The sequence below is a fragment of the Phyllostomus discolor genome, chromosome 6, assembly GCF_004126475.2.
Source record: "Phyllostomus discolor isolate MPI-MPIP mPhyDis1 chromosome 6, mPhyDis1.pri.v3, whole genome shotgun sequence".
Lineage (NCBI taxonomy): Eukaryota > Metazoa > Chordata > Mammalia > Chiroptera > Phyllostomidae > Phyllostomus > Phyllostomus discolor.
The window spans coordinates 30,441,408-30,467,945 of NC_040908.2; the positions used below are offsets into that span (position 1 = coordinate 30,441,408).

Below are 26,538 nucleotides of genomic sequence, written 5' to 3' on the forward strand. Positions count from 1 at the left end.
ATGCAGGCACCCACGAACCCTGCCCAGACTCCCACGATCCCGGTATGGGCGACTATTGAGATCCCCGATTTCAGTTACCCGACTCAACTAAATGATGCATTTCTCTCACATTGTTGTTTTTCTCTCTCTAAAAGCAATGAAAAAGAAAATGTCCTTGCATGAGGGTTAAAAAAAAGTTAATATAAGGCCCCCCTGCCTGAGAGTTTGATTCAGTGGGTCTGATGGGGTGGCACCCATTAATTTGCATTTTAAACAGGTTCCCAGATGATGCTGATGCTCCCACACTTTGAGAACCAATTTAGAAGAGTCTGGCTCTTGTTATATTTCTGTTGGAGTTCAGCTGCAAGTGGGGCAGAGGGGGAGGAATGAAAACTGGTAGGAGAGAACAGATACCACTAGCTTCCCCTCTTTCCAGGCCCAACCCCCTTGAAGGCTGCGGGTGTACTGGGACCTACCACTGCATTGCCCCTCACCTATTTTAAGTCTTTATTTCACAGATTGAGAAAATCAGGGGTCATGTGAACAGTCTAAACCTGATTAGATCCGATTTAACCTTCCCATTTCAGCTGGCTCTTTGCTTACGCAGGCCGCCACATTTGCAGCACCCGCAGCTCCAGTCAGAGCCCCGCTGTCCCCCAACCCCGGCCTCTACTGCCCTCGGTGGGCCGAGCGGAGCTGCGCGAGCCGCGAGCCCAGCGGAAGCGCGCAGGGGACCGTCCTCAGGGCCCCGCGTGCTGCGCAGGCGCGAGGAGCGAGGCGTTGCGGCGGGCGCCATGGCCTGTGTCAACTCGGTGGTAAGGAGGCGCAGCCTGGCCTTCCGGCCTGGGCTCTGAGTAGAGGGCGTGCTGCTCCGCGTTCATGGCAGCCAAACTCTGCAAACCCTTTACTCTCCTGGCGTCCAGACTCGCAGAAACCCTCGCCTGTAGGGGCTCTGGCTGTCCTCTGTGTGGGCGGAAGTGGGAGGGCCCATAGCCCACCTTAGAGGAAGAGGACCCACCCCTCCTCCTCGCCTCTCTTCGCACCCGACCGAGGTCGTCTGGAACGAGACATTTAGGAGGGTTTAGGGTGGCACTCAGCTTAACCCTCCCAGTTGCCTGCGTTCAGAAAGTTCCCGAGTTCAGTTTTACTCTAGTTGTAATTCTTAAGTACAGTTATTGTTGATTCTAAGCTATATTTACACAAAGTAACAGGTAACATGATATTTCATGTTACCCCACCACATATTTTGAAAGTTCGCCCCCACCCTCACTTCTCCAAACGGTGCATGTTATACTTAACTGTACCATTGGAATGGGAAAACACAAACATGGCTCTGCTTAAGGGGGTTCCTAGGTCTCAGGATGGGAACTGGCAGGTGAAATGGCACTTGTGAGACCCTCTGTCAATCTTAAAAACCTGAACTAAGAAAAAAATCAAGGATTCACTTTCATTTTCAGTTCAACAGATTTCACATTTCGTGAAAGGCTGTGTGCTTGTCCACATCTGTTACTTTATGAGTTCCATGTATGCATATGCAGTATGAAAGGGTCTACTTTTAGAGACATTTTAATGTGCATGTGGTTTATGATAACGTTTTAAGATATATAAAATATCTTTACCTTAGTATGAGCTTACCATGTATACTATTTTATCTAGTGGTGCACTCCAAGGAGAGAAAGAGTGTGTGTGTGTTTTACATAGAGAAGAAGTTAAGATAGGTTTCCTGGACTATACGTAGTTTTAATAAAGATACCAGATAGGGAAAGAATATAAAGGCTGACTGTATTCCTAGAACAGAAAGTATGTTTAATGCCTACTAGACTTTTGAAAAATTGTGTTCCAATAGGTTACTGTTGGTGGCTGCTGTTATATTCTGAGGGCAGATCTTAAAGATGTGTTTAGCCCTGGGAGTTTTCTCCTTCAGCTTTAAATGTGATCACACTGAAGCATCCGTTTAGTATGCCTTTATCAGGGTAAACTGTTTTAGAAGAAGCAACTAATCTAGGGCACTTAACCTTAATTAATGGATATGCTTGTGAATAACATTATTTAAATATAACTAATTGACCTATTCATAGGCTTACCCTGGATCTTTAGAAGAATAAGTTTAAAACCTGGCTATTCTTGTGAGCAGGAGTTTTTCGAGTACTTACTGAGTAATATGAATGAGCAATCCTAGAATGCCACAATTTTCATTTTGGCTCGATTAAACAGTTTGAAGTAAGAGCAACTCAACTAAATCCCTGTTTTGCCATTCCTTATTAGTGGAACTTCCACTATGTCGGTATTGTCACCACGCTTAGCATTGCCATTTTACACTGGGGTGAGAGTGGAGCACAGTTTACATAAATTTATAGGGCTGAGTTTATCTCACAGGGCTATTTTTTCTATTGATAATGACCAAAGTTTAATCTGGGTAGAAAATCTGCTTAATATTATTGTCATGGCATGTTTTTCTTAGGGAGCATTTTAGGATGTTGCTTAGTCTCTGCGGTATGCAGATTGCATAAAAGATTCATTCGTTTCTTAGTTTCTGTTAGTCCATTTTGGTGCAGTTGTATTTTCACCTGATGATGGTTCAGATTATTTTTCTGGGCTCTGTCTATTTTGGAAGTGGGACAGGCTTTGGCTACTGTATTGTAAGTGCTTGCCCCAGTTTTATGGCTTGTAATTTACTTACTTACATTTGTGGAACTAATATAGTGAACTGTAAAAAAAAAAAAGCTCCTTTGGCCTCTGAGAAAAAGGTAAATTAAAAACAGGTTCATTTCCACTGGCCTTAAATTAATTTCCCTTTTTAAAAGGAGTGGGGAGATTAAATATTGACACAAAAGCCAAGTAACCTAACAGTAACCATGCATCTTGATAAGAATATTATCTCACATTTTATTGTAGTCTTGTAATTCAGCCTTGTAGGTAGACTGAGGCTATAGGTTTGAAGTAAATAATACATGGAAAACGAAGACTATATATACCAGCAGTAGGGTGCACTTAGTTACAATTCATATGGTGCGTTTTCTTTAAACTGTAGGATTGGAAAATGTATACTGCATGTCTTTCAAGGCTGAATACATTCAAACTTGAGAATTTAAAACTTTAACAATTGCTTTTACGTAGCCTAAACTCTACAGATCTGTTATTGAAGATGTGATTGAGGGAGTGCGGGATCTATTTGCTGAAGAGGGTGTAGAGGAACAAGTGTTAAAAGACCTGAAGCAGGTTTGTCAATACAAGTGTTTCTGTCTTGTTTTTCACCTTATAAAACTGATAGATTATAGTTCTGTCTCTTTAATTACAGTTTAATACATTCATTGTGCCACCTGCTGACAGTTTAATTTTTAAAAGTAAAAAATAGAGATAAATATTAAAATGTTTTATTTTATTTTTTAAAAAGCAAATTTTTCTTTTGTCTGCAGCTCTGGGAGACAAAGGTTTTGCAGTCTAAAGCAACAGAAGACTTCTTCAGAAATAGCATCCATTCACCTCTGTTCACCCTTCAGTTGCCACACAGCTTGCACCAAACGTTGCAATCACCAGCAGGTTGGATACAGTTAGTAAATTAGTACCATGTGGATCTTCAGAACAAATTCTCATGTGATGGTGGTTTTGAATTAGGGTAATGTTCTTAAGATGAGAGGGTTTGGACCTCAAAATCACTACTATTAAGTGAACACAGTTACTCCATGTAACTATTGACAAATAATTGGGTTATTCAACTAGTTTTTAAAATATTAAAGCTCACAAAGGTGACAAAGCCTTACTTTAGAGGAACAAGTTATATAATTTGTGGGCTACTGGGATTGTGCGTTGATAATTTCAGAGAATTTGGTTAGGTCTAGTCGAGTACTCCAGCCACTTTTGCTGAAGAAGCAGAGCATGCTTGCATACTTGTGCATTCTTTCTCTCTCTCTCTTGGTTTCTGTATATATTATACATCTGTTACTGTATTGAAAGCAAAATAGTGGGGGTGGGTAGGGCAGGGGAGAGTAATGGGGGAAAATGGGGACAACTGTAATTGAACAATAAAAAAAATTTTTAGAAAGGAAAGCACAATGGAGAGTTACTAAGAATATGGAGATTATTCAGGCTACCTCACTGTTTTGGAAAAATGCGATGATGGCTAGAAATTGACCATATGTCTTTAATCTTTATTCTTTGACTTCCTGAATCTAGACCTTTACTTTTAAGAGAAATATGGGGGGGAGGGATCAGAAAACCCAGACTTACCTTCTGGAGGGTGGGTGCATTGTAGCACAGGCTTACCCCGCTAGGTGAGTGTTCTAGGAACCCATGTGTATCAGTGTATCAGCTGTTGTGAGAGGCTGTGTTTGGCTTTTTTATTGAATTTTTTTGAAGACTCAATGCATTAGCCTATTTCATGATGGGTGATTTACGAGCACATCTGCCCATAATGTGTTGAGTGTTCAGTTTTTGGCAAAAAAAAAAAATGCCGTGACCCCATGCCCCACCCTCCCTATTCACTGGATCTTCACCAGAGTGACATTTTTGTTTCCCTGATGAAAGAAGTCCTCAGAGTGAATCCTTAAAAAATGGCAGAAGCACTTAAAGGTATCAAAATCGACAAGTTCAAAAACTGTTTTGAGCAGTGGGAAAAACATCTTGATAGGTGTATTGCATCAAATCAAGAGTACTTTGAAGATGACTAAAGTTTAAACATGTAAAAATAAGTGCACAATTTTTTATAAATAAATTCCTTCGGGGGGGTGCCCCTTGTATTCATCTGTATTATTTATACCAATTTAAACTGGAAAAGACTAGTTAATGAATGATAAAGCTATTCTGTTATATTTTTCTGGCCTTTATTCCTTCTTTTCTGCCCTGATTCTTATAATCTTTATGCTCCCCTAATGTGTATATTTCTAGCCATCATGGTATAAATCCAAAACAGTGAGGTATCTTGATTAATCTCCATACTCTTGTTAACTCTCCATTTTGTGTGTGTCTCTGTGTATGTCTGTGTAGATATATAAATGTTACACACATATACACACATGTATATACATACACGTGCATGAGCATATGTATACATATATACACATACATGCATGTACACAGACTACATATATATGTAGTCACACACACACCTATGAGTTTTATTGAGTTTAGCTGAAATTCAGCAGATTAATGTTTGCAAGAGGTGAGGATTGATTTTAGATCAGGTTGTCAGTATTAACTAGATTTTTCATTGCATAGTTGGGAACATTCACATGAAAATCACATGAACCAAGGTGAAGAGAAAACTGGTAAGGAGGCTAGTACCTCATTTATTACAAAATGAGAGAATTTAAGTGTGGCAGCAATTATAGTGTATAAAAATGAAATAAATTAACAATGAGTATTGAATTACCAAACACAACTTTTATTTAATGCTATGCTTGTTTAACTCTTCTCTATAAGAATTAGCCATGGAAGTTTTAATTACTAAGTTGATAGCATCGAAACATTTTCCATCAGTTGTTGGATTTTTAGCTGATTTGATTTTTAACTTTCCTATTTTATTAGGATATCCCTTTTATTTCTCTATTTAAGTGACATTCTTTTGAATTTTTTCTTTATTAAAGAATTTACAGATTTTTACTTAGGAACAGCTTGGAGGGTGGCAAGTGTGAGAGGGGTAAAATATTTGTCTTTTACCAAAAGTATATTTAACACTTTTCAGGTTCTTTGTTATTCAAAATTGCAATACTTGATTTTGCCGCAAGATGGTAATATTCCCAGTGATTTAAACCACAAAATACTCTTGGAACTAATATATCTAGTTGGCTTTCACTCAGCACTTCTATTCTCTGTCTTAGAAGTGAGAATAATAGAAACAATTATATTTAAACAAGACAATTTTCTCATTCTCTTCTACATCACTTATAATGAAGTGGTTTAAGAGAAAGTATATATATCCTTTAAAAATGCATTTAGGCATTATTCCTATTCCTCTTCATTTCTAGGTACCCTAAAATAAGATTCTTAAAGCAAATAGCATCATAAAATTGATGTACTTCATTGTATACTTTTAAAAGCTTGATTAAAACAACCTAAACTAACTTCTACAACCTTTTTATCCCTTGAAAACAACTTCAATCTACAATGGAATAAGTCTTTGCCTTTGTCCCGCCCTTAAAACTTGTTTGCGCTATTATAGTTTTAGACTGTATTATCCATTTATTTAATAATTTCTTGTTAACTCTTGTTAATAATATCTTCAGTTGCTAACATTTTTTTTGGTCTCAGGACCTCTTTACACTCTTAAAAATTGAGGACCTCAAAGTGCTTTCTTTTATGTTGATTTTAAGTATCTACTCACCATATTAGAAATTAAAGCTGAGAAATTTAAAAAAATGTTGGTTTAATTTAAAAAATGACTATGTTTACATAATGACAAATATTTGTTAAAAGGAGTTAAAATATATCACTAAAGCTCTTTTCCAGAGCAAAAATTCTTTTGTGAGATTAGTCACATTACATTCCTTTCTGCAAATTTTGTTAATGTCTGGCTTAGTAAAAGACAGCTGGATTCTCGTATCTATTTTTAGATTCAATCTGTTGTGCTATGTGGTTTTGGCTAAAGTATATGGAGAAAATTTGGCCTCACACAGATAGATAGTTGGAAAAATAGGAGTATTTTAATAGCATTTTCAGATAATTTAATATTACACTAAAACTCAACAAGTGGTAGTTTCTGAGAGGTAGTACGAGGTGGAGTCTGAAACCACAGCAGTGGACTTTTTGTGATGTTCAAGTTCACTAGTGTGTTTTGCACTTTGAATGACTCTAACCCATCTGTAATTTTATGACATATGTTGATATTTGGAAAATATTGGGTCACTGAATTATGTAGTTCATACATTATTCATTATATAAGATTAAAAAATCATATTCATAAATATCACCACATATCAGAAAAGCATTAGAAAGCCATTATGCCCACTGTGGTAGATATAAAGTTTCCAAATATCTGATTTTTGCTTGGAAACTTGAATTTTATCATTGCCAAACAACTATCAGTTTGCTTTCTTGAAGTGGTGGACACATTTAAAAAATATCTGCCAATAACCTAATATTCCGAATAACCATAGTTTCTGTCAGTTATTCTTTAAAGTAAAAATAGTGTTTCTTGAATGGAGAGGCTAGGTCAGCTCCCAACTTCAACAGTAGCACCAATTCCTCATACTCCTTGTGCTGACTTCTTTCTGTATGCTGCAGAAGTGCTTTGTGTGCTCCTCCCACTTCATCACAGGGTATTAAAAGGAAGTATACTTGAGAGTTGAAATTTAGTAAAAATAATTCTTTGTAGTTACATTAAGGACCATCTTAAGTGAAACAGTTTTGTTGCTGTTCTTTCCTTCCTCCTTCCCTTCCATTTCTCCTTCCTCCTTCCTTCCTTCCATTGTGAGTGAGTGGCAATGGAGAGTAAATACAGGAACCACTATTAAGGTTTATACTACCTTAATTAGTGCTAAGGTGCCTTCAGTTTTCCTCATCATTGCTTTGTGCCATCAGTGCAAACATCAATAAAATATTTAATGAGAAATGAAAAAGGCCTATATTGCCTTGCTGTTATAAAAAATTATTTTGACCTTGTGAACACCTTGAAAGGGTCTCAGATTCCTAGGGGTTTGCACACTACACTTTGAGAACTCTTCTATTTTTAGGGTGATTATATATAATTTATAACCTACTTTTTTTAAGACTTAATTTTTTTAGAACAGTTGTAGGATTGAATTCTTTCTAAAGCCTATTTGTTGTGAAATTTCATATTTTAGGATATATACATGAAGACCAGAATTCTGACAATTTGTTTATGTAAAAACATTTATTCAGTTAAAACTTAATTGGTTACTGAAACCATCTTGAATATTTTGAACAATGAGTTTCAGGGTCCTGGTGGGATAACTCGGTTGGTGTATCAGCTGATACGCCAAGGTTGTGGGTTTGATTTCTGGTCAGGGAACCTACCAGAAGCAACCAATGAATGCATAAATAAGTGAAACAACAAATTGATGTGTGTGTGTGTGTGTCTTTCCCTCCCTCCCTTTCTCTCTCTAAAATCAATAAATTAAAAAAATAAAAAATGTGTTTTAGGTATATTTATGTATGTATAAATAAAATTTATGAACATATATAAATGGTGCATGTAATTTGTGAATTTAGTATCAATCTTGAGAAGGAGCTGCATGAAACTTTACTATAAAATTCTGTTTATGCTTTTATTCTGATGGCTATAAAGAAACCCTTAAAACTCATACAGTTCTGTTTGATTTATATAACTATAGGGAATTATCCTTTAGGATTTATTGCAAAGTCTTTAAAAGAGGAGCATTGTTGCTGTTTTCCCTCAACTAGTTCATTTAATTTCTTCAGATAGTGTGTTAACATATTTTTGTTTCTTCTCAGGCTATGGCTTAAGCTGTACCAGCTTAAGCTTTGCTCACTTCAGCTAATTAAGACTAATACCATTGTGTTCTTTTCACTTCAATTCTCTCCAATTTAGCCTTTCTAAAAGAATGCCTGTTAGTAAGCAAAGCCATAGATGAACAGAGGATAAAAATAATTTTGTGCTTCATTAGCCATCAATCTAGGTAGCCTCACTTCTGTTGTTTTAATGTGGGAAAAATGGTTTAAAAAATATTTGCTCTTAGCTGTTTGTTGTATATGATGGAACCATTCTAGTGTCAGAAGCAGATCTTTGGGACAATATTCCTTAATGTGGTGTGTGAAAAAGGCCACAGTAAATGTTACATTTAATACCTATGTGCTACATGAACATGCTGAACATTCTTGTTTTATTAAAGAAACAGCAAAATGATAGTTTACAGTCATGTTCAGCTAGGTAAAATGAACCTTGAGGTAAGGTTTAAGGATTAAGATTATAGGAGTTAGTCTTTGTTTTTTAAACTGATTTTTTACTGATTATGTTTACAGTTATTTGGCCAGCCTTTTAGGTATATTATAAATGGAATGATAGCATAGAAAATTGGTAGATATAAAGGAAAGGTATGAGATTGCAGCTTTAATACAGGTCGAGTTGGTGTTCTCTTAATTTGTTCTTATATTTTTTCTAAGCAGTTATACCTGTTTATGCAAAGACTTCAGGAGACATATTCTTCTTCTTTTTTTTTTACCCTTATCCAAGGACATGCCTAGTGATTTTAGAAAGAGGGGAGTGAAGGGAGAGAAAGAGAAACATCAATGTGAGAGAGAAACCTCAATCGATTGCCTCCTGTTTGCATCCCAACTAGGGACTGAACCCGTGACATAGGCATGTGCCTTGACTGGGAATCAGCCCCACAACCTTTGGTTGATGGGCTGATGCTGTAACCAACTGAGCCACACTGACCAGGGCATCAGGAGGCATATTCTTATTCATGTATTTTTGAAACTGTATAGCTGTGCTTGCCTTACTTGGCTAAAGTCCTGTAAATAATTTTTCATAAAATGAATTGAAATTTATTTTGAACCTGTAAAATTTAGAAAGATTTATGTTGGGTTATATGTTTTTGCTCAATAGTATTGTCTTTTGGAAATAGGCACTTTAACAAATATTACCTTTTCTCCCTGTGAAATGTTGTGATGTAGATTTAGTGCTGCATTGACTTACTGAAGACAATCTAGGTATTTATTATGGACTTCTATAATATAGTATACATTTTTACAATGAAATATTTTCTTTTGGAATTTAAAGTAGGTTAGTTGTAAATTCTTTAAAGTTGTTGGGAAAAAAAATCTAGTTAAATACTTTTACCTCTCGGGATCAGGCAGTTTAGAATTCACCATGGTCAAACATGTTAGTGAGTGATGGAAACCAGTTTTTTAAATAAGCTATACTTAGGAATTTTATTCAATTGGTAAATTCTAATGAATTGTATAATTATTTTGTTTTCTATGCAGCGTCGTTAGTTATCCCTGCTGGTAGAAGTCTTCCCAGTTTTACCTCAGCAGAACTGGTATGTAGTTTATTTAAGATATTATTTTAAAAGATATGCCCCACTCTTAGTGAATGATAACAGAAGGCTGGGCATAAATGTAATTCCTAATGCTCCAGTTGAATAGGAAAGATGTGGTAAAGGATGGGAAACAGCTTCTGTAAATAGCTGCTGTAAAATAGCTTCTGTAACGTTGATCTTGCAAAAACTCAGGAGTTACAAAATGGACATTTTCTTACCAACTTTTTCTCTTTCATAGCAGTTGTTAGTGTCTGCCAAGACTGTACCTACAAGACTATAAAATCTTTGAAGTTACATTGTATGGAGTTTTAATATGATGTATAATGTTATATACTTAGTGGATTCTAAATATATAATTTTGATATGGTATTTTTTCTGATTTTGCTCTCCCCAGAGTTGAGCCACAGCATAGCTATTCCTTTTATTTAGGCAAAATATTTTGGTCATTTTTTACTTTTGTGTAGTAGAGGTTAAAGTATAGATTCCCCACACATAGGATTTGAGGGAAGAAAAAAATTAAAAACTTAATATGTATAAACTGAATAGTTTTTGTTGGGGAAAATAGCACTTTTTCTCTTTTGCCTTTTTTCCTTATATACGAATGGTATATAATCCACTGATTTTCATTTTCTTTCAGCCCATGAGCTACTTTTCTAGGATTAAAGGTTTAGTGGGCTATTTATTCCATTTCAACAAATAACCATATCCCTTCTAGGATTTTTGGGAAGAATGGTGCTGTTTTTGATAGGAGACCAATGAAGAAATATCTCTGCCTTTGAAATTCTTAGAAATAAATTTTCTTCTGATTAAAGAAATAATATACTTTTAAAAAGTTAAAATAAATCTATAAAGTAAAAAGTGAAAGGACCACGCAGTAATATACCCCAAAGATAACTGTTTTAATTAACGTATACCATCTAGATTTCTTTTATGAAAGTAATATTAATTTTCAAAGTAAAAGTAAGATCATTCTCTGTATTGTTTCTATAGTTTACTTTTTTAAAAATTAACAATATGGAGGGATTCTTTTCAATGCCAGTAAAATATTGATTAGCCTTGGTAAAGATATCCCAGTTTAATTAATCAATCTTGTTGATGGACATTTAATTTATTTGTAGCTTTTTAAAAATATAACATTGCATTGATTATACTTGTAGATATGTCTTTGTATATTTGTGTGATAATCAGGTAATCAGGATAAATTTCTAGAAGTAGAATTTCTGGGACAAAGATCATGCATGGTATACATTGAAATTTTGATATAAATTGCAAAATTGTTCAAGAGAATTATATCATATATACTCATATAAGCAGTGGTCTGAGAGAATTGATTTTAATCACATCCTTTCCAACATTGAATGTTACTAATTGCTCTTTTAAATTTTTGCAGGTCTGATAGGCAAAAATGTTTCTTTGTCTTTGATTTAGTATTTTAAAAAAATTTAAAACTATGGTTTAATTATTTCAAAATAAAAATATACATTGCTGTATTATCTACTTTAAAATACCATTAGTGATCAACTTACAGACTATTGGATTCCTATAAACGACTGTTTCTTATATTTGTCATCTCGAAGATCAGTGGCCCAGGCAAGGCTATGTAGTGAGCAAGTTTTGTGAGTCATTGTTTGTACTGTTAAGACTTAATGGATTCATTGCTAATAGCCAGAGAACAGAATTACTTTTGTCATAATGAGATTATTTGAATCAAACATAAAAAGGCTGTTTAATTCAAAGAACTCAAATGTAATGTACGTGTTATCAAACTGGTGTCCTTACTCAGATTTTTTGACCCTCTAAGATCACCAGGGAAAAAAAGATCCAAGTAAAGCCTTTTTCTAATACAAATTTCTCATATCTAGAGCACCTCAAACTCCAGTGCAAACTTTACTTTTCCTGCTTATCCTATTCATGTACCAGCAGGTGTGACACTACAGACTGCATCTGGTAAGAATATAGCCTGAAGATGTTTTGTTTTCAGCATTGGCATTCACTTCTGGATGTTAATTTCTATGATTTTTTAATAAACATCATGCCGGAAGTTATAAGAACTTTTTAATAAACCTTAATATAAATGTAATGATAAATGGTGGTTATTATTATGGAGACAGTCTCCCATGACAGACCCTGCCCTGTATTTCATTCTCAATTCTCTTCCCCAACATTGCCTAAGATACTTTACATATATGTTTACTCTAATTCAAGTCAGTTCTCTAAATTGTGATGAATACAAAATAACATCCCTGTGTCCCTCTAATCAAGAAGAACTAAAGATTAGATTGATCAATTTTTGTCTCCTTTCTTATTGGAGATTGTATGGCATAATAGAAAAAATATCCAAAATGTGTAGAGATTAACCAACTTCTGCTTTTAAGAGGACTGTTTCTTACTTTGAAAGAGAATGATATCTATTCTTTGGGTTGTTGCAAAGTTTAAGCAGAGCAGCTAACACAGTGCTCAAAAAGTAAATTTTGTCTTTATGATTTTATTTTAAAGGAAGGAAGGGGAAAATTCGGTAACTTTTAAAATTAGTAAACTCTTTTTGCATAGCCTTGTCTTATAGTTGTTATGTAGTATCTTATATTTTAAATATATGGAATGTATCCTCCATGATTATGTTTGTTAAAATCCCAAATTTGGGTTGGTAACACTGTAATTTATCAAACTGTGAGAGATTTATGGAGTAAATATTGGTGGCCTATATGTACCTCAAAATGTGCTATATAAGCAACAGTGGGAAAAAACTAAAGTTAAAGCAAGACATTTAATTTTTAAAAATGAGTAATACATATTTATTTTAGAAAATAGAAAAAATCAGAAGACTAAAAGAAAATATCTCCTAGAGATAACTACTAATGACACACAGACATATTTTCCTTGATCCTGTTGTACATGACGTTATTTGAAAGGAAATCGGTATTATATTGTTCTTACAGTTTTGATTTCTCATTTTTAAGGTCACCTTTATAAAGTCAATGTACCAATTATGGTGACACAGACTTCTGGAAGAACAGGTGTTCTTCAGCATCCAATTCAGCAAGTATTTCAGCAGCTTGGGCAGCCTTCAGTGATGCAGACCAGTGTTCCACGACCGAGCCCAGGTTCTCTTCAGGCATCTAGCGAAAAGTCACAGGGAACAGAAACTGTGCTCCAACAACCCCCAGTTCTTCATTCTGTAACAGTGGACAGGAAACATTTAGAAAATGCCACCAGCGATACACTTGCACCTCCTGGAAATAAGCATAAAATCACGTCCGAAGCTTTGTTGAGTCAGCCAGAGAGCTCTCAGTATATCCGTATTCCAGGTGTTGTATTTCCTGCACGGGTTTCTCAAACGAATGATAACGCGGAGACTTTGCGCAGTGTTTCAGGGAGCGCAACTCAAAACCTGCATGGACCCTTCTCCACGGGCCTTCAGGGGCCTCAGCACCAGCACAAGTCTGACGTTCAACTTCCTTTTGTTCAAAATAGAATGTTTGGATGTGATTCTGTAAAGCAGTCAAGAAGGATAGAGGAGCCCAGCAGCTTACCTGTTTCAGAGAAGGTATTAGGGATAAATAATGGCCAGTAATTAGATATTCTGTTTTTTAAGCTGTAAGGCTACTTAAAGTATATATGTTTTGATTTTCCCTTTAGAAGATTTTTTTAATTGTTTTTACTGTAACTATCAGTTTTTAAAGTATTCATGCTCAGCATTTCTAAACTTTTAATTTCAATTAATGAATTAGAATATTTCTTTAAAGAAAATGCATTTGTTCTAAGGTAATCCATTTTACCTCTTCTTTAACATTGTGAGAATTGTTTTTGTCTGCAGATAAAATATAAAAGACCCAGAAATCCATCCTAGTAATTAAATGAATATTTTGAGGTAAATTCATTGTCATACTTAATATATAAAAGAGGTCCAAAATTTTTTTTCTTGCTCTACCTAATTTTCCTAAACTCCCATATGAAAATTTTCTCTACATGAGGAATTACCTTCAAATAGATATTTTGTTCCTCCTTGTTTGCTAAAATACTAGTTAACATAATTTCTTTTGGAATTTAAAACCACTAAAAAATAGTTTCTAATTAACTCTCCATATTGAAAATAGGCTTTAATTATTAATTTCCAGGGAATTCATAGTGATGGCAGAAAAATTTATTGGGAATTTTGGATAGTAAAACAGAAAACATCATGTTACCTTTTTACAAATGTAAAATATGTCTTATAGTTAACTCCATTTCTCCACTTTTTAGTGACATATGGCAGATAATGAAAGGTTTGTATCTCAAGCTAAATGGTTTAGTGGTCCTTTAGAACTTCTGTACAGATTTGTCACCATGGATAGTTAAGTGCCACCTGAACATTTTCATAGGTAGAGGGGGAAGTCTGTGGGCCACAGTGAAGGATAACCAACAAAGAAAAAGACTGTAAGAAACTATTTGACCTGTTTTAAAATGTTTCAGATATTTGATGAAGCTTGTTCAAAATCTTTTAGCTAGTCTGTTTCTAGTTTAGTTTTGGTATATAGTATTAAGATTAAAATGTTTTTTGAGTACTCTGGTATTTCCCAAATAATGCACAAAATATAAGAAATGTAGGCTAAAATAATTATGAAGCATTTGGTTTTGAGTTATTTTTAACTGTACATTTAAAGTAAGTATTTGTTTTCATCACTTGGAATTTTTGGAGGTGTTTTTCTCCTGGACTCTGTATGAACTTTGCAGATTTTTGGTGTGATGATTCAAGGACTCATTTGACTGTTTATTAGATGTCACCTTGTACTTTGTCCTGATATGGGGAAGTAGATTAGTTAAGGGGGATTAATCAAGGATTGTTTAGGGGATAGTGGTTGAGAGCTTCAGCTTTGGAGCCATAATAGGTTCAAATTCCAGATTCACTACTTACAAGCAAGCAATATAATGTTACTGACTTCTAAAATTATCTTCTGTAAACTGGGCATAAGACCAATGTCATATTTTTTTTTAGAATTATCAGAGATGATATGTATAGAGTTTTTAATAGCTTCTGGTGCCATAATAAGCTTTATAGTAGTGCTGTTATGCTTTATGTGATATAATGGGTAACTTTTTATATAACTTGTCAGTTAGAATTAAAATAGATCTATATTTAAAACATAATCCAAACATTCAAAACTTACTTTATCAATTTTTAAAATTAATTTACTGTAGGATATCTTTAAAATACTTCTTAATCTGGTAACATTTGTACTGATATAATTTTAAAAATTTATAAATACCATAGCTTTTTTTTATAAATAGCTTTTCAGAAAGTCTTTTTGCTTTAAGCAATTTACAATTAGCTATAATTGTTTACTTTTCCTGTGTAGACTAGCACAAATCTTAAGTTTCCATAAGATAGTCTTGCTGTGTCATAAAATATATTCCTGGCAATTTTTGATGTGCTCCTATTTTAAAGTCTATGTTACTATGTTAAGTTTTTCCTCAATATAGGAATTTTTTTTAATCTTATAAAGCCACAGAGAACTAGAAACTCAGGTTTTTATTAGAACTCCAAAAAGTGGGAGAGAAGTGGGTGTGGTAGCATATCTTTAACTCCTTTTTATTTCTTGCCTGCCCCCCCAAACCATTCTCATTGCCCCAACTCCAGATATTGTCATTTCTGCTGCCTTATATTAAGTATTTGCCTTTCTGACTGTATTCTTATAACTTCTTCATCAGCTCCTCCTCTATATCTGCCCCTCCTGTTTCCTAAGGGTCCATCCTCAGCTCCTTTATATTCTCCATGTTTTCCCTGGACAATCTCATGTATTATCATAATTTTAACTACCACCTATTTGTTGATGACTACACTTTCAACCCCATTACTCCTGTGAGCTTCATGCTCATATGTGCTTTCTAGATAGATCTACCAGAACATCACAGTAATTCACTGTTCCTCATGAGAGATACGGCCTGGTACCGCTGCCCACCTTCTCTTGCAGGCTAAGGACTACAATTACCGTTTGTCTCTTTTTTTTCCTCCTCGTTCTCCTTATATCACGGGCTTTTTAACAACTATTTTTAAATGTTGGAAGATATATATAACACAATATTTGTCATTTTAACCATTTTAGCTGTACAGTTCAGTGCTTTTTTGGGTGTGCAACATTGAGGACATTCACATTGTTGTACAGCCATCACCATGGTCAATCTCCAGCACTTCTTCATTTCACACTGAGATGTTATACACATTAAACAGTAACTCGCCATTACCCTGTCCATTCTGCCTGTGGTATTTTCCGTTCTACTTTCTATCTCTGTGAATTTGGCTATTCTAGGTACCTTATAAGTGGAATCATACAATATTTGTCCTTTTGTGACTGGCTTATTTTACTTAGCATAATATTTTTAAGGTTCTTCCATGTTGTAGTACATGTCAGAATTTAATTCCTTTTTTAAGGCTGAATCATGTGATTTTGATAACATCTAAAGCTAAATATTTCTGAAATCTGGTCCCTCTTCCTGCCTACTGCCATTGCCCTAATTGTTTCTCATTTGGGGTAACATAATAGTTTCCTACGTTACTAGCCCATCGTTTTTGCTGTTTCTCATTCTGCTTGGCCCAGTCCATCCATTCAAGAGGTTAAGCTTCAGAGATCAGAATTACTTGGAATCCCTTCTCTATTCCTTAATAACTATGTGACTTGGACAAGCTACTATTCCCTTATTTGTAAAAGAAAGATAATAGTATCTACCACAGAGTTGTGGTGATGGGAGGATTACATGGGATAATCAGTGTAAAGTGCTCAGCAGCACTTACCAAGTGCATTGCACATGGTAAGTGCTCAGTGAATGTTAGCTATTAGTCTCTGTTCCTCATGGTTAGCAGAGATTTACCCAAAAAGCAGTTTGCTTAATACATCACTGACTACCCATTGCCTCCAGGATAAAGTTTAAGCTCCTTAATGTGGAATGCAAGGACTTCTGTGTTCTTTCTCAGCCAGAGTTTCTTACTTGCACTTCCTTTATTTTATGCCTGCTACTTTACTGGGAACACCAAATGAACTATAAGCAAATCTCTGTGTTAACCTTGTTGCTTCCTGCCTCTCTTTTTTGCTTCTGCTATTCTTTCTGCTTGGTGCCTGGGTTTTCTTCCTGCCATCCTTTCCTTTGGTCCATTCCTACTTATCCCTTTATTACTTCCTCCAGAAATCTTCAATATCTACCCTTCTCCCTTCGTTAGTGGATTGGATGCATCTCTTCTATGTTATTATAGCAACTTAAGCATGTGTCTGTTATAATGCAGGTAAAAGATATACACTAAAATGTCCTATTTGCATTAAGAGGTACATTTTATTAATCTGAATATCTAACACTTAAAAATATATACACATTTGTGTATGCTAGAATATAAGCTTTAAAAGAACAGGATTTATGATTCTTTATTTGGCTCAGTACTTCTCAATCCTGGCTAAATGTTAGAAGCATTGAGGCATTAAAAAATATAATGTTCAAGTCTACCCCAAGGGATTTAGATATAATTGGTCATGAGTGGGCTCCACTCTTCAGTGTTTAAGAGCTCTCTGAAGTGACTGTAATATGTAGTGAAGATTAAGAACTACTTCTGTAGCTCAAAATCAATATATGAATGAGAAATGGATGGAGTGAGGGGATAAGAGAATATATAACTTCAAGTAAGAGCTTTTATTTTTCTTTTAAATCCATTCTTATATTCCTCTAAAAGGTAAAATATCGTATCAGTAGTTATTTGAATTCAGAATTCAGTTAATTGGATACCTGGGAAAAGTCCAACAATTGTTAATATAATGAGAATGGTTTGCATGACATTGATGTAAGCTGGCAGCCGAGGAGAGTGGACTGAAATGTGCATGTGTGAACAGTGGCTACTTCACTATACTAGTCTGTGGGGGGCAGTAGATACTGTTGAATGAGCATGTGTACTCTGTGGCCATCACATTCAAAATGACTGAAAGAGTAGAGCAATGAATCTGCATCAGATTTTGTGCTAAGCTTGAACATTCCTCTGTGGAAACTATTTGGATGATTTGGGAAGGTGTAGCTATGGGCAGCTGGTGATTGGCAGCTTCATCATGACAACATGGCTGCTCACGCATCATGTCTCCTGCAGAGATTTTTGGTGAAATATCAAATCACCCAAGTGACTCAGCTCCACTTCAGCCCAGATTTGGTGCCCTGTGACTTCCGGCTTTTCCCAAAACTAAAATCACCCTTGAAAGGGAAGAGATTTCAGACTATCAGTGAGATTCAGGAAAATATGACGGGGCAGCTGTTGGCATTTGGGAGAACTGTGTCAGGTCCCAAGGTGCCTACTTTGAAGGGGAGTGAGTCATCATTGTCCTATGTACAATGTTCCTTGTATCCTGTATCTTCTTCAATAAATGTCTCTATTTTTCATAGTAAGTGACTGGATACCTTCTGGAGAGACTCTCTCTCTCTCTCGCGCGCGCTCTCTCTCTCTCTCTATATATATATACACACACACACATAATTTTTTCATCTTTTTAAAAAAATGTATTAAGCTATTACAGTTGTCCCATTTCCCCCCTTTATTTCCCTCCGCTCTGCACACCCTCTTCCACCTGCATTCCCCCCATTTAGTTCATGTCCATGGCTCATACATATAAGTTCTTTGGCTTCTATGTTTCCTATACTAGTTTTAACCTCCCCCTGTCTATTTTCTGTCTACAATTTATGCTACTTATTCTCTGCACCTTTCCCCCTCTCTCCCTGTCCCACTCCCCGCTGATAACCCTCCATGTAATCTCCATTTCTGTGATTCTGTTCCTGTTCTAGTTGTTTGCTTTTTTTTTTAGGTTTGGTTGTTAATAACTGAATTTGTTGTCATTTTTACTGTTCATATTTTTCCTCTTCTTTTTCTTAGATAAGTTACTTTAACATTTAAGGGCTGGGTGATGATGAACTCCTTTAACTTGACCTTATTTAGGAAGCACTTGATCTGCCCTTCCATTCTAAATGAGAGCTTTGCTGGATATAGTAATACTGGATGTAGGTCCTTGCCTTTTGTGACTTTGAATACTTCTCTCCAGCCCCTTCTTGTCTGCAAGGTTTCTTTTGAGAAATCAGCTGATAGTCTAATGGGAACTCCTTTACAGGTAGCTGTCTCCTTTTCTCTTGCTGCTTGTAAGATGCTCTCCTTATCTTTAATCTTGGCTAATGTAATTAAGATGTGCCTTGGTGTGGTCCTCCTTGTGTCCAACTTCTTTGGGACTCTCTGAGCTTCCTGGACTTCCTGGAAGTCTGTTTTCTTTGCCAGATTGGGAACTTCTCCTTTATTATTTTTTTCAAATAAGTTTTCATTTTCTTGCTGTTCCTCTTCTCCTTCTGGCACCCCTATGATTTGGATATTGGAACATTTAAAGATGTCCTGGAGGTTCCTAAGCCTTTCCTCACTTTTATGAATTCTTGTTTCTTCATTCTGTTTTGGTTGAATGTTTCTTTCTTCCTTCTGATTCAAACCATTGATTTCAGTCCTGGTTTCCTTCCCAACATTGTTGGTTCCCTGTATATTTTGCTTTATTTTACTTTGGGTAGCCTTAATTTGTTCCTTCATTTTGCGACTGAGCTCAGTCAGTTCTGTGAGCATCCTGATTACCAGTGTTTTGAATTCTGTATCTGATAGGTTGGCTATCTCTTTGTTGCTTCATTGTATTTTTTCTGGAACTTTGAGCTGTTCTTTCATTTGGCCGGCCTTCCTTCCTTCCTTCCTTCCTTCCTTCCTTCCTTCCTTCCTTCCTTACTTACCCTCCCTCCCTCCTTCCCTCCTCCCTCCCCTCCCTCCCTCCCTCTCTCTCTCTCTCTCTCTCTCTCTTTCTCTCTTTTTTTTTGGTCTCAGTGTGCCTGTTAGTAGTAAGGGGCACAGCAACCCATGTGGCTGTATGTGATGCTGTCTGTGGGGGAGGGTCTGAGAGGGAACAATGGCACTTGCTCAGTTCTCTGCCAGTTTTTAGCCACTTCCCCCGCCACCCACAATCAAATTGGGCCCTTCTGGTGCTGATACCCTGTGGGTGGGTTTGTGTATGTTCTAGGACCCTGTGGGTCTTTCTAATGAACCCTCCTGTGAGGCTTGGAGTTTCTTCCACTTCAGCAACCCCCACAGGTGTTTTCACTCAGAGGCTTGAGGCTTTATTTCCCCACACTGGAACTCTGGGTTGCATGGTCTGTCTTGCTCCCCGGTTGTTCCTCCTGGTTTATCTGCACACTAATGTGGGCCTGCCCAGTCATAAGCCACAGCCTCACTGGGTCCTCCAGCTGCCACCTTGCCTTGCCAAGAATCCTCTCTGCCTGGCTGCCCATCTTGCCCCTCCTACTTGTCTGGATGAAAATTTCTTCTTTAACTCCTTGGTTGCTGGACTTCCATACAGTTTGATTTTCTGTCAGTTTGGTTGTTTTTTGTTTTTAAATTTATTGTTGTCCTTTTGGTTGTGCAAGGAGGCGTAGCATGTCTACCTATGCCTCCATCTTGGCTGGAAGTCTATTTTTTAGTTTTTAAATTCCATATTATATTAGTTTCAGGTGTGCAACATAGTGATTAGACATTAATATAACTGTGACTGATTTTAAAGCTGGCAATTTGCACATTTAATCACTTCCCCTGTTGTACCCATCTCCCCAACCACCTGCCCATCTGGAGACCACCAATTTACTCTCTACATATATGAGTTTGTTTGTTTTGTTTGTTCACTTTTTTAGATTTGATATATACATGAAATCATATGGTATTTTTCTTTGTTTCACCTAGCATAATACTCTCCAGGTCCATTCATATTGTCACAAATGGCAAGACGTCATTCTTTTTTATGGTAGTATAATATTCCATCACATATATGTACTGCTTCTGTTAGCCATTTATCTATTGATGGACTTAGGATGCTTACATATCTTGGCTATTGTAAATGATGCTGCAGTGAACATAGGGCTGAATATGTCTTTTTGAATTAGTGTTTTGGGTTTGTTTAAGTCAAATACCCAAAAGTGGAATTGCTGGGTCCTTCTTTGTCTCTTGCTATAGCCTTTGTTTAAAAGTTTATTTTGTCTAATGTAGGTATTACTACAGCTTTTTTTTTTGTTTCCATATGCATGAATTATCTTTTTCCATTCTTCTACTTTCAGTCTGTGTGTGTCTTTTGATGTGAAGTCGGTCCCTTTTTGGCAGCCTATGTATGGATCTTGTTTTCTTACCCATTCAGCCATCCTGTATCTTTTGATTGTAACACTTAATTCATTTACATTTAAAGTAATTATTGATAGGTATGCAGTTCTTGCCACTTTATTCACATTTTGCTCTTCTTTGAGAAGTTCATGTAACATTTCATATGATACTGGTTTGATGGTGATGAATTCTTTTAACATTTTCTTGTCTGGAAACTCTTTAACTGTCCTTCAATTCTAAATGATAGCTTTGCTAGGTAAGAGCAGTCTTGGTTGTAGGTCCTTGTTCTTCATATCTGGAGTGTTTTGTGCCAATGCCTGCAATTTTTCTGTTGAGAAATCAGCAGTGCCAAGCTCCTTGTCCTTAGTTAAGGAGTAGTTACATTTATACAGTCCTAAAACTACATTTGGCCCTTTGAAGGCAACTGCGAGGCTGATGTGGCCCCTGGTGAAAATGAGTTTGACACCCTTGTAATATGCTTTTTAAAAGAATGTATAATTTGGCCATTTTGGGGTGAAGTATTCTATAAATGTCAATTAGGTTAAATTGGTTAATTTGGTTGTTCAGGTCTTCTACATCCTTACTGAATTTCAGTCTTTTTTTTTTTTTTTTGATTACTGAAAAAAGAATGTTGGATTTTCCAACTATAATTTTGGATTGTCTGTTTCTTTTCAGTTACATCAGTTTTGATTTATATTTATCCTTTCCTATTTTGCTTATTTCAGTTGTTACTATTCTTTATATTTTTTATTTGTCCATTAAGCATTATGTCACTTGTCCTTTTCCATTTCATTCAACTATTGTTTAAAATAATATGAAATAATTAAAATCTAACAGGTACTCTATGCATTTAAGGTATATAAACACTGGTAAATACTATCTTAAAGCAGTTAACTCATTTGTTGTCTATGTATGACTATAAGTGGGTTTACTTTATTTATAATTTTAAAATTACTTCTATGTTTCATAAAAATGCTAGGGGTGTCTTAAAATTCAAAATTAGGGAACATGATCTTAGAGGAAAGAAACACTTTTAAGTGACCACTTGTGAGATGTTTGAGTAATTTTATATTTTGTGTGATTCAGTGTTTTCTATACATTGTTTTACTTGAAAAACTTTATTGTATTTCTTTTTCATTTTAGGATTATAATTCTGAGACAGGTATAAGCATTCAAGTAACCGATGATGATATTAATGAAATAATTCAAATAGATGGAACTGGTGATACATCTTCCAATGATGAACTAGGAAGTACAAGGGATGTAGATGAGAATGAATTTTTAGGGATTATTGATGGAGGAGACCTGAAGGTACTTGCAGGAGAAGTCGACAATATATCAAGTGGAAATTCAACTGTTAACAGCAGTGATAATGAAGACCCTCAAATAGACATTGTGGAAGAGGTGGGAATTACATTTGAGCTGAAACTTTCTTTATTAAATTTATAACATTTGTACTTTACTTTGGAACCAAGAAGAATAACAATTAAGATTAACTCTGTCTTTAGTGTTAAAATTAGTACTTTAGTGTAAAGTACTAATAAGACTAATAGAGTCTTATTAGTACTTTAGTATTTAAACTTTTAAACTTAAACTGTAATTTGAACCAGTACTAATTATTTAGGAATTAGCTACTCTATTTGTTGGTCTTAACTAAAGATTGTGGGAAGTTTAGCATATGGGAAGGAGGCAGCTAGGGTAGAGGCATATAGCATCTACTTTAATCCTAATAAATATATTAAGATCTTTGTGGAATATGGTAATTAAGAAGCATGTAAGTAGTATTAACTACCATTTATGGTGTCCTTACATATGTTCCAGCTACCATATTTAAGTCTTACCTGCCTTACATTTGACATTTCCACTGCTCTACAGGTCTTACTGCTGTCCTCATTTTTTTAGATGAGAAAACTGAGATATGAGGAGTTTAATAACTTGCCCAAGATCAGTAATTATTTTTTAAATTATTTTAAAAATTTTAATTGTTGTTCAAGTACAGTTTTCTTCCTTTTACTCCCATCCCAGCCTACTCCCCAGCCCTCCCCAATCTCCCTCCTGTTTCCACCCCCCTTGTTTTTGTCCATGTGTCCTTTATACTTGTTCCCAAGATCAGTAGTTATTAAGTGGCCAAGTTGGGATTCAAACTCAGGCTATTTGACTTTTAAGTACACTGCTATTCTGTCTCTCCAAGTCCCATTATTTACGTATGCCTCCCTTTAAAAAATTGAAAACATCATCAAATTCCTTAATGTGACCATCTTTTGCCTTTAGGACCCTTTAAATTCTGGAGATGATGTGAGTGAGCAGGACGTGCCAGACCTGTTTGACACGGACAATGTGATTGTCTGTCAGTACGACAAGGTACTGTGTTCCCCTTTTAGACTGTGGGTTTATTAATTGCATTAACAGTAAGAAAGTGTGTAAAATGATGGGAAATATGATGGTAAGTTCTAGTTCACAGTTAAATAAATCTTAAATCTTTAACTTAATCTTAGTTAAATCTTTGAAATAGCTAATTAATTGTATAAATTTTGGGGATGTATTTTGGGTATAATACTGTGGTCTCAGTGATACAAGAAGAGTGGTAGTCCTTGTCTCAAGGAGGTGACAGTCTTATTGAAACAAGATTTTTCTGTATGGAATAATAGAATTTCATACAATAAGATGGTAGGTAAATTAAAAGCTGAAATATGTGACAGGTAAGTCAGATGCTGAGATGAGTGGCATGTAAATCAAATGCTAAGATATGCGGCACATATAAATATGTCCTAAAAGTGGCTAGAGATACAAGAAATCATTTGTAGTTAGAGCTCTCCACAAATCCTTCATGGGTGATATGGGGCTTTGGAATAGGTCTTGAATGATTTGTAGGATATAGATAAGTGTGGAGAGTAGGTATTTACAGTGGAATAGCCTAATAAAAGGTAGAACAGTGGATGCATGTAGAATGTTCAAGGGACAGTGAAGAGATAGCTCTGTCTTGACTGAACTGTTCTCTTTGGGGATGTGTCAGGAAATGAGGCTGGGTAGGGAATGGAGTTGGGAGCAGACTGGAAAATCCAGAATCCTGGTAGGAGAAATCCAGATTTGGTGGACATTAGTCTTCTAAGAATGTTATTGAGAAAATTGTAATTGGCAATTACAAGTGCTTACTGATTTGAGAGAGGAAAACAGTAAGAACAGGGGTAGTACAGACATGAAGTAACCAGAGCCCAGGCTAAGGATGGCAGTGTAGAGCACAGAAGCTTCAGAGACTGTGATGGAAGAATCAGTGGGACTTAGTGTGATTAGATGGATTTTAGAGAATGATTAACAAGGGAGGGTTGAAGGTGTCTCTCAGGTTTCAAGCCTAGAAATTAAGTTAGTAGCACTTTAATTTTAGCAACTAAAATATGTATTTTTTTTCTTTTTTAAAGGACACTTAACTGTGATTATGTAGTAGAATGGCCAGTTTTTGTCCTTATTTATGCATATTTACATATTTATTTTTTGAAAGTTTTGCGATATAATTCACATACTACACAATTTACCTACTATACAATTTACCTATTTAAAGAATACAGTTCAGTGGTTTTTAGTATATTCATAGATATGTGCAACTATTAACACAGTCAAATGTAGAACATTTTCATTGCCTCAAAAAGAAGCTCCATACCCATTAGTTCTTATTACTCATTTCCTCCCAGCCCCGTGACTAGGCCTGAGGAACCACTAATCTACTTTCTCTCTCTTTAGAGTTTCCTATTCTGGGGTTTCATATGAAAGGAATCATGTACTATGTGGTCTGTTGTAACTGGTTTCTTCATACAATGTTTAAAGTTTCATCCATGTTGTACCATATAACAGTTCTTCCTTCCTTTTTATTGCTGAATACTAGTTTATTGAGTGGATATACCACATCTTGTTTATTCATCCTTCTGTTGATGGACATTGGGTTGTTTCCATCTTTTGGCTATTAAGAAGAGTGCTGCTATAAACATTTGCTTACAGGTTTTTGTGTGAAAGTATATTTTCATTTCTCTTCAAGAGTAGAATTCCTGGGTCATGTGATAATAGTTTGGGGAAACATCAGATTGTCTTCCAAAACGGCTGTGCCATTTTTCATTCCACCAACAGTGTATGGGGGTTTAGAGTGCTCCATATTCTCACTAACACTTGTAACCTGACTTTGATTTTAGCCATCCTAGTGGGCGTGAAGTGGTACCTCAATGAAGTTTTGATTTGCATCTCCCTGATCACTAATGCATGTTTACATCTTTGACTTTTCCTTGTTAACAATTTCAATATAGTCAGATGAAACAGGATGGTGTTTAGAATTGAAAATCTAAGTCCTTTTCTCTGAAAATAAGTTTGTTTTCTACCCTATAACATTTTATACAGATAGAAAATGGCAATTCAGATGCTGGTAAAGAGAAACACAAGAAGGAATAGGTAATACAAAAGGGACCAAACTTAGTTTACTTCTTTATAAACAATATATTGCCTTCTGTGAAGAAAACATTATAAGGCATGCAATTATATGTGCCTTCCATAGAGGCACAGAGCAATTTCTAGACCATTATGGGTAGAGTATTCTTTGCTGTACTTCATCATGGTGAATAGCCTGTAATTAATTACCTAGTGCTTTGTATTTTTCAGAGCATTTTCTTATACTTTTTTTGTTTTGTTTTGTTTCTTACCACAACCTTGTGGGGTAGATGGGAGGAGTGATTTTAGATGTGTAGTGTTAACAAGGCTAATTGGCTGAGGGTACTCTTCAATTAATTAACATTTTAAGTACTAAAATTTTTAATGGGAGCCAAGGGCATTGGGGAGTCATTGAAAAGTTTTTTAAAGGGAGTGATGAACTCAAAAGATAGCTTGCAAAGAGAATGTATCTCTGAGGTTGGACTGGGAAAGACCACTGTAGAAGTGAGTTTTTATAAAAGAGTAACTTCCCAGTTCTGGTCATTAGTTGGCTTGTTTCAGGTAGTATTGAAAGACTCAAGTGAACAGACTTTTCAGACTTTTCTTTTACAAGCTTTACTACTCAGTGTGTTTTGAGGGCTCATAGCATCAGTTCCCCTTGGGAGTCACAAATGAGGCATTTTGAGTTTTACCCTACACTACTGGATCAGAATGTGCATTTTAACAGGATTCCCCTGGTGATGTGCATGCTCTTTAGACTTCGAGGAATACTTTAAAAAAAATATATATATATATTTGGTTTTGGTTAACATATGGAACTTACCTTTAAAATTTATAAGTTAACAATTGGGAAAATAATTTGCAAATATTAAGATGTACAATGAGAAAAGGTTAAATGAAGGTTACTGGTCAACATGCTGAGTGAGAATTACTTAAAGTGTATGGACATGTTATTTCAGAAGTCTAGGGAATGTCTAAGGTTAATATAAAGAGTAAAGTAGTAAGGATATCATAGGGAAGATTAACGGTGAAATG

General features: G+C 35.6%; 1 protein-coding gene across 1 annotated transcript in view; it reads left to right on the top strand.

The window, feature by feature from the left end:
* Positions 1–26,538, top strand: part of GTF2A1L (general transcription factor IIA subunit 1 like) — a 35,766-nt gene continuing 9,228 nt past the window's right edge. The window contains exons 1-9 of the mRNA XM_028515258.2: positions 1–42; positions 567–794; positions 3,097–3,198; positions 3,396–3,519; positions 9,883–9,938; positions 11,801–11,885; positions 12,896–13,482; positions 22,240–22,500; positions 23,368–23,457. Coding sequence (XP_028371059.2) covers positions 1–42; positions 567–794; positions 3,097–3,198; positions 3,396–3,519; positions 9,883–9,938; positions 11,801–11,885; positions 12,896–13,482; positions 22,240–22,500; positions 23,368–23,457 — 1,575 coding nt within the window. The remainder of the gene's footprint in view (positions 43–566; positions 795–3,096; positions 3,199–3,395; positions 3,520–9,882; positions 9,939–11,800; positions 11,886–12,895; positions 13,483–22,239; positions 22,501–23,367; positions 23,458–26,538) is intronic.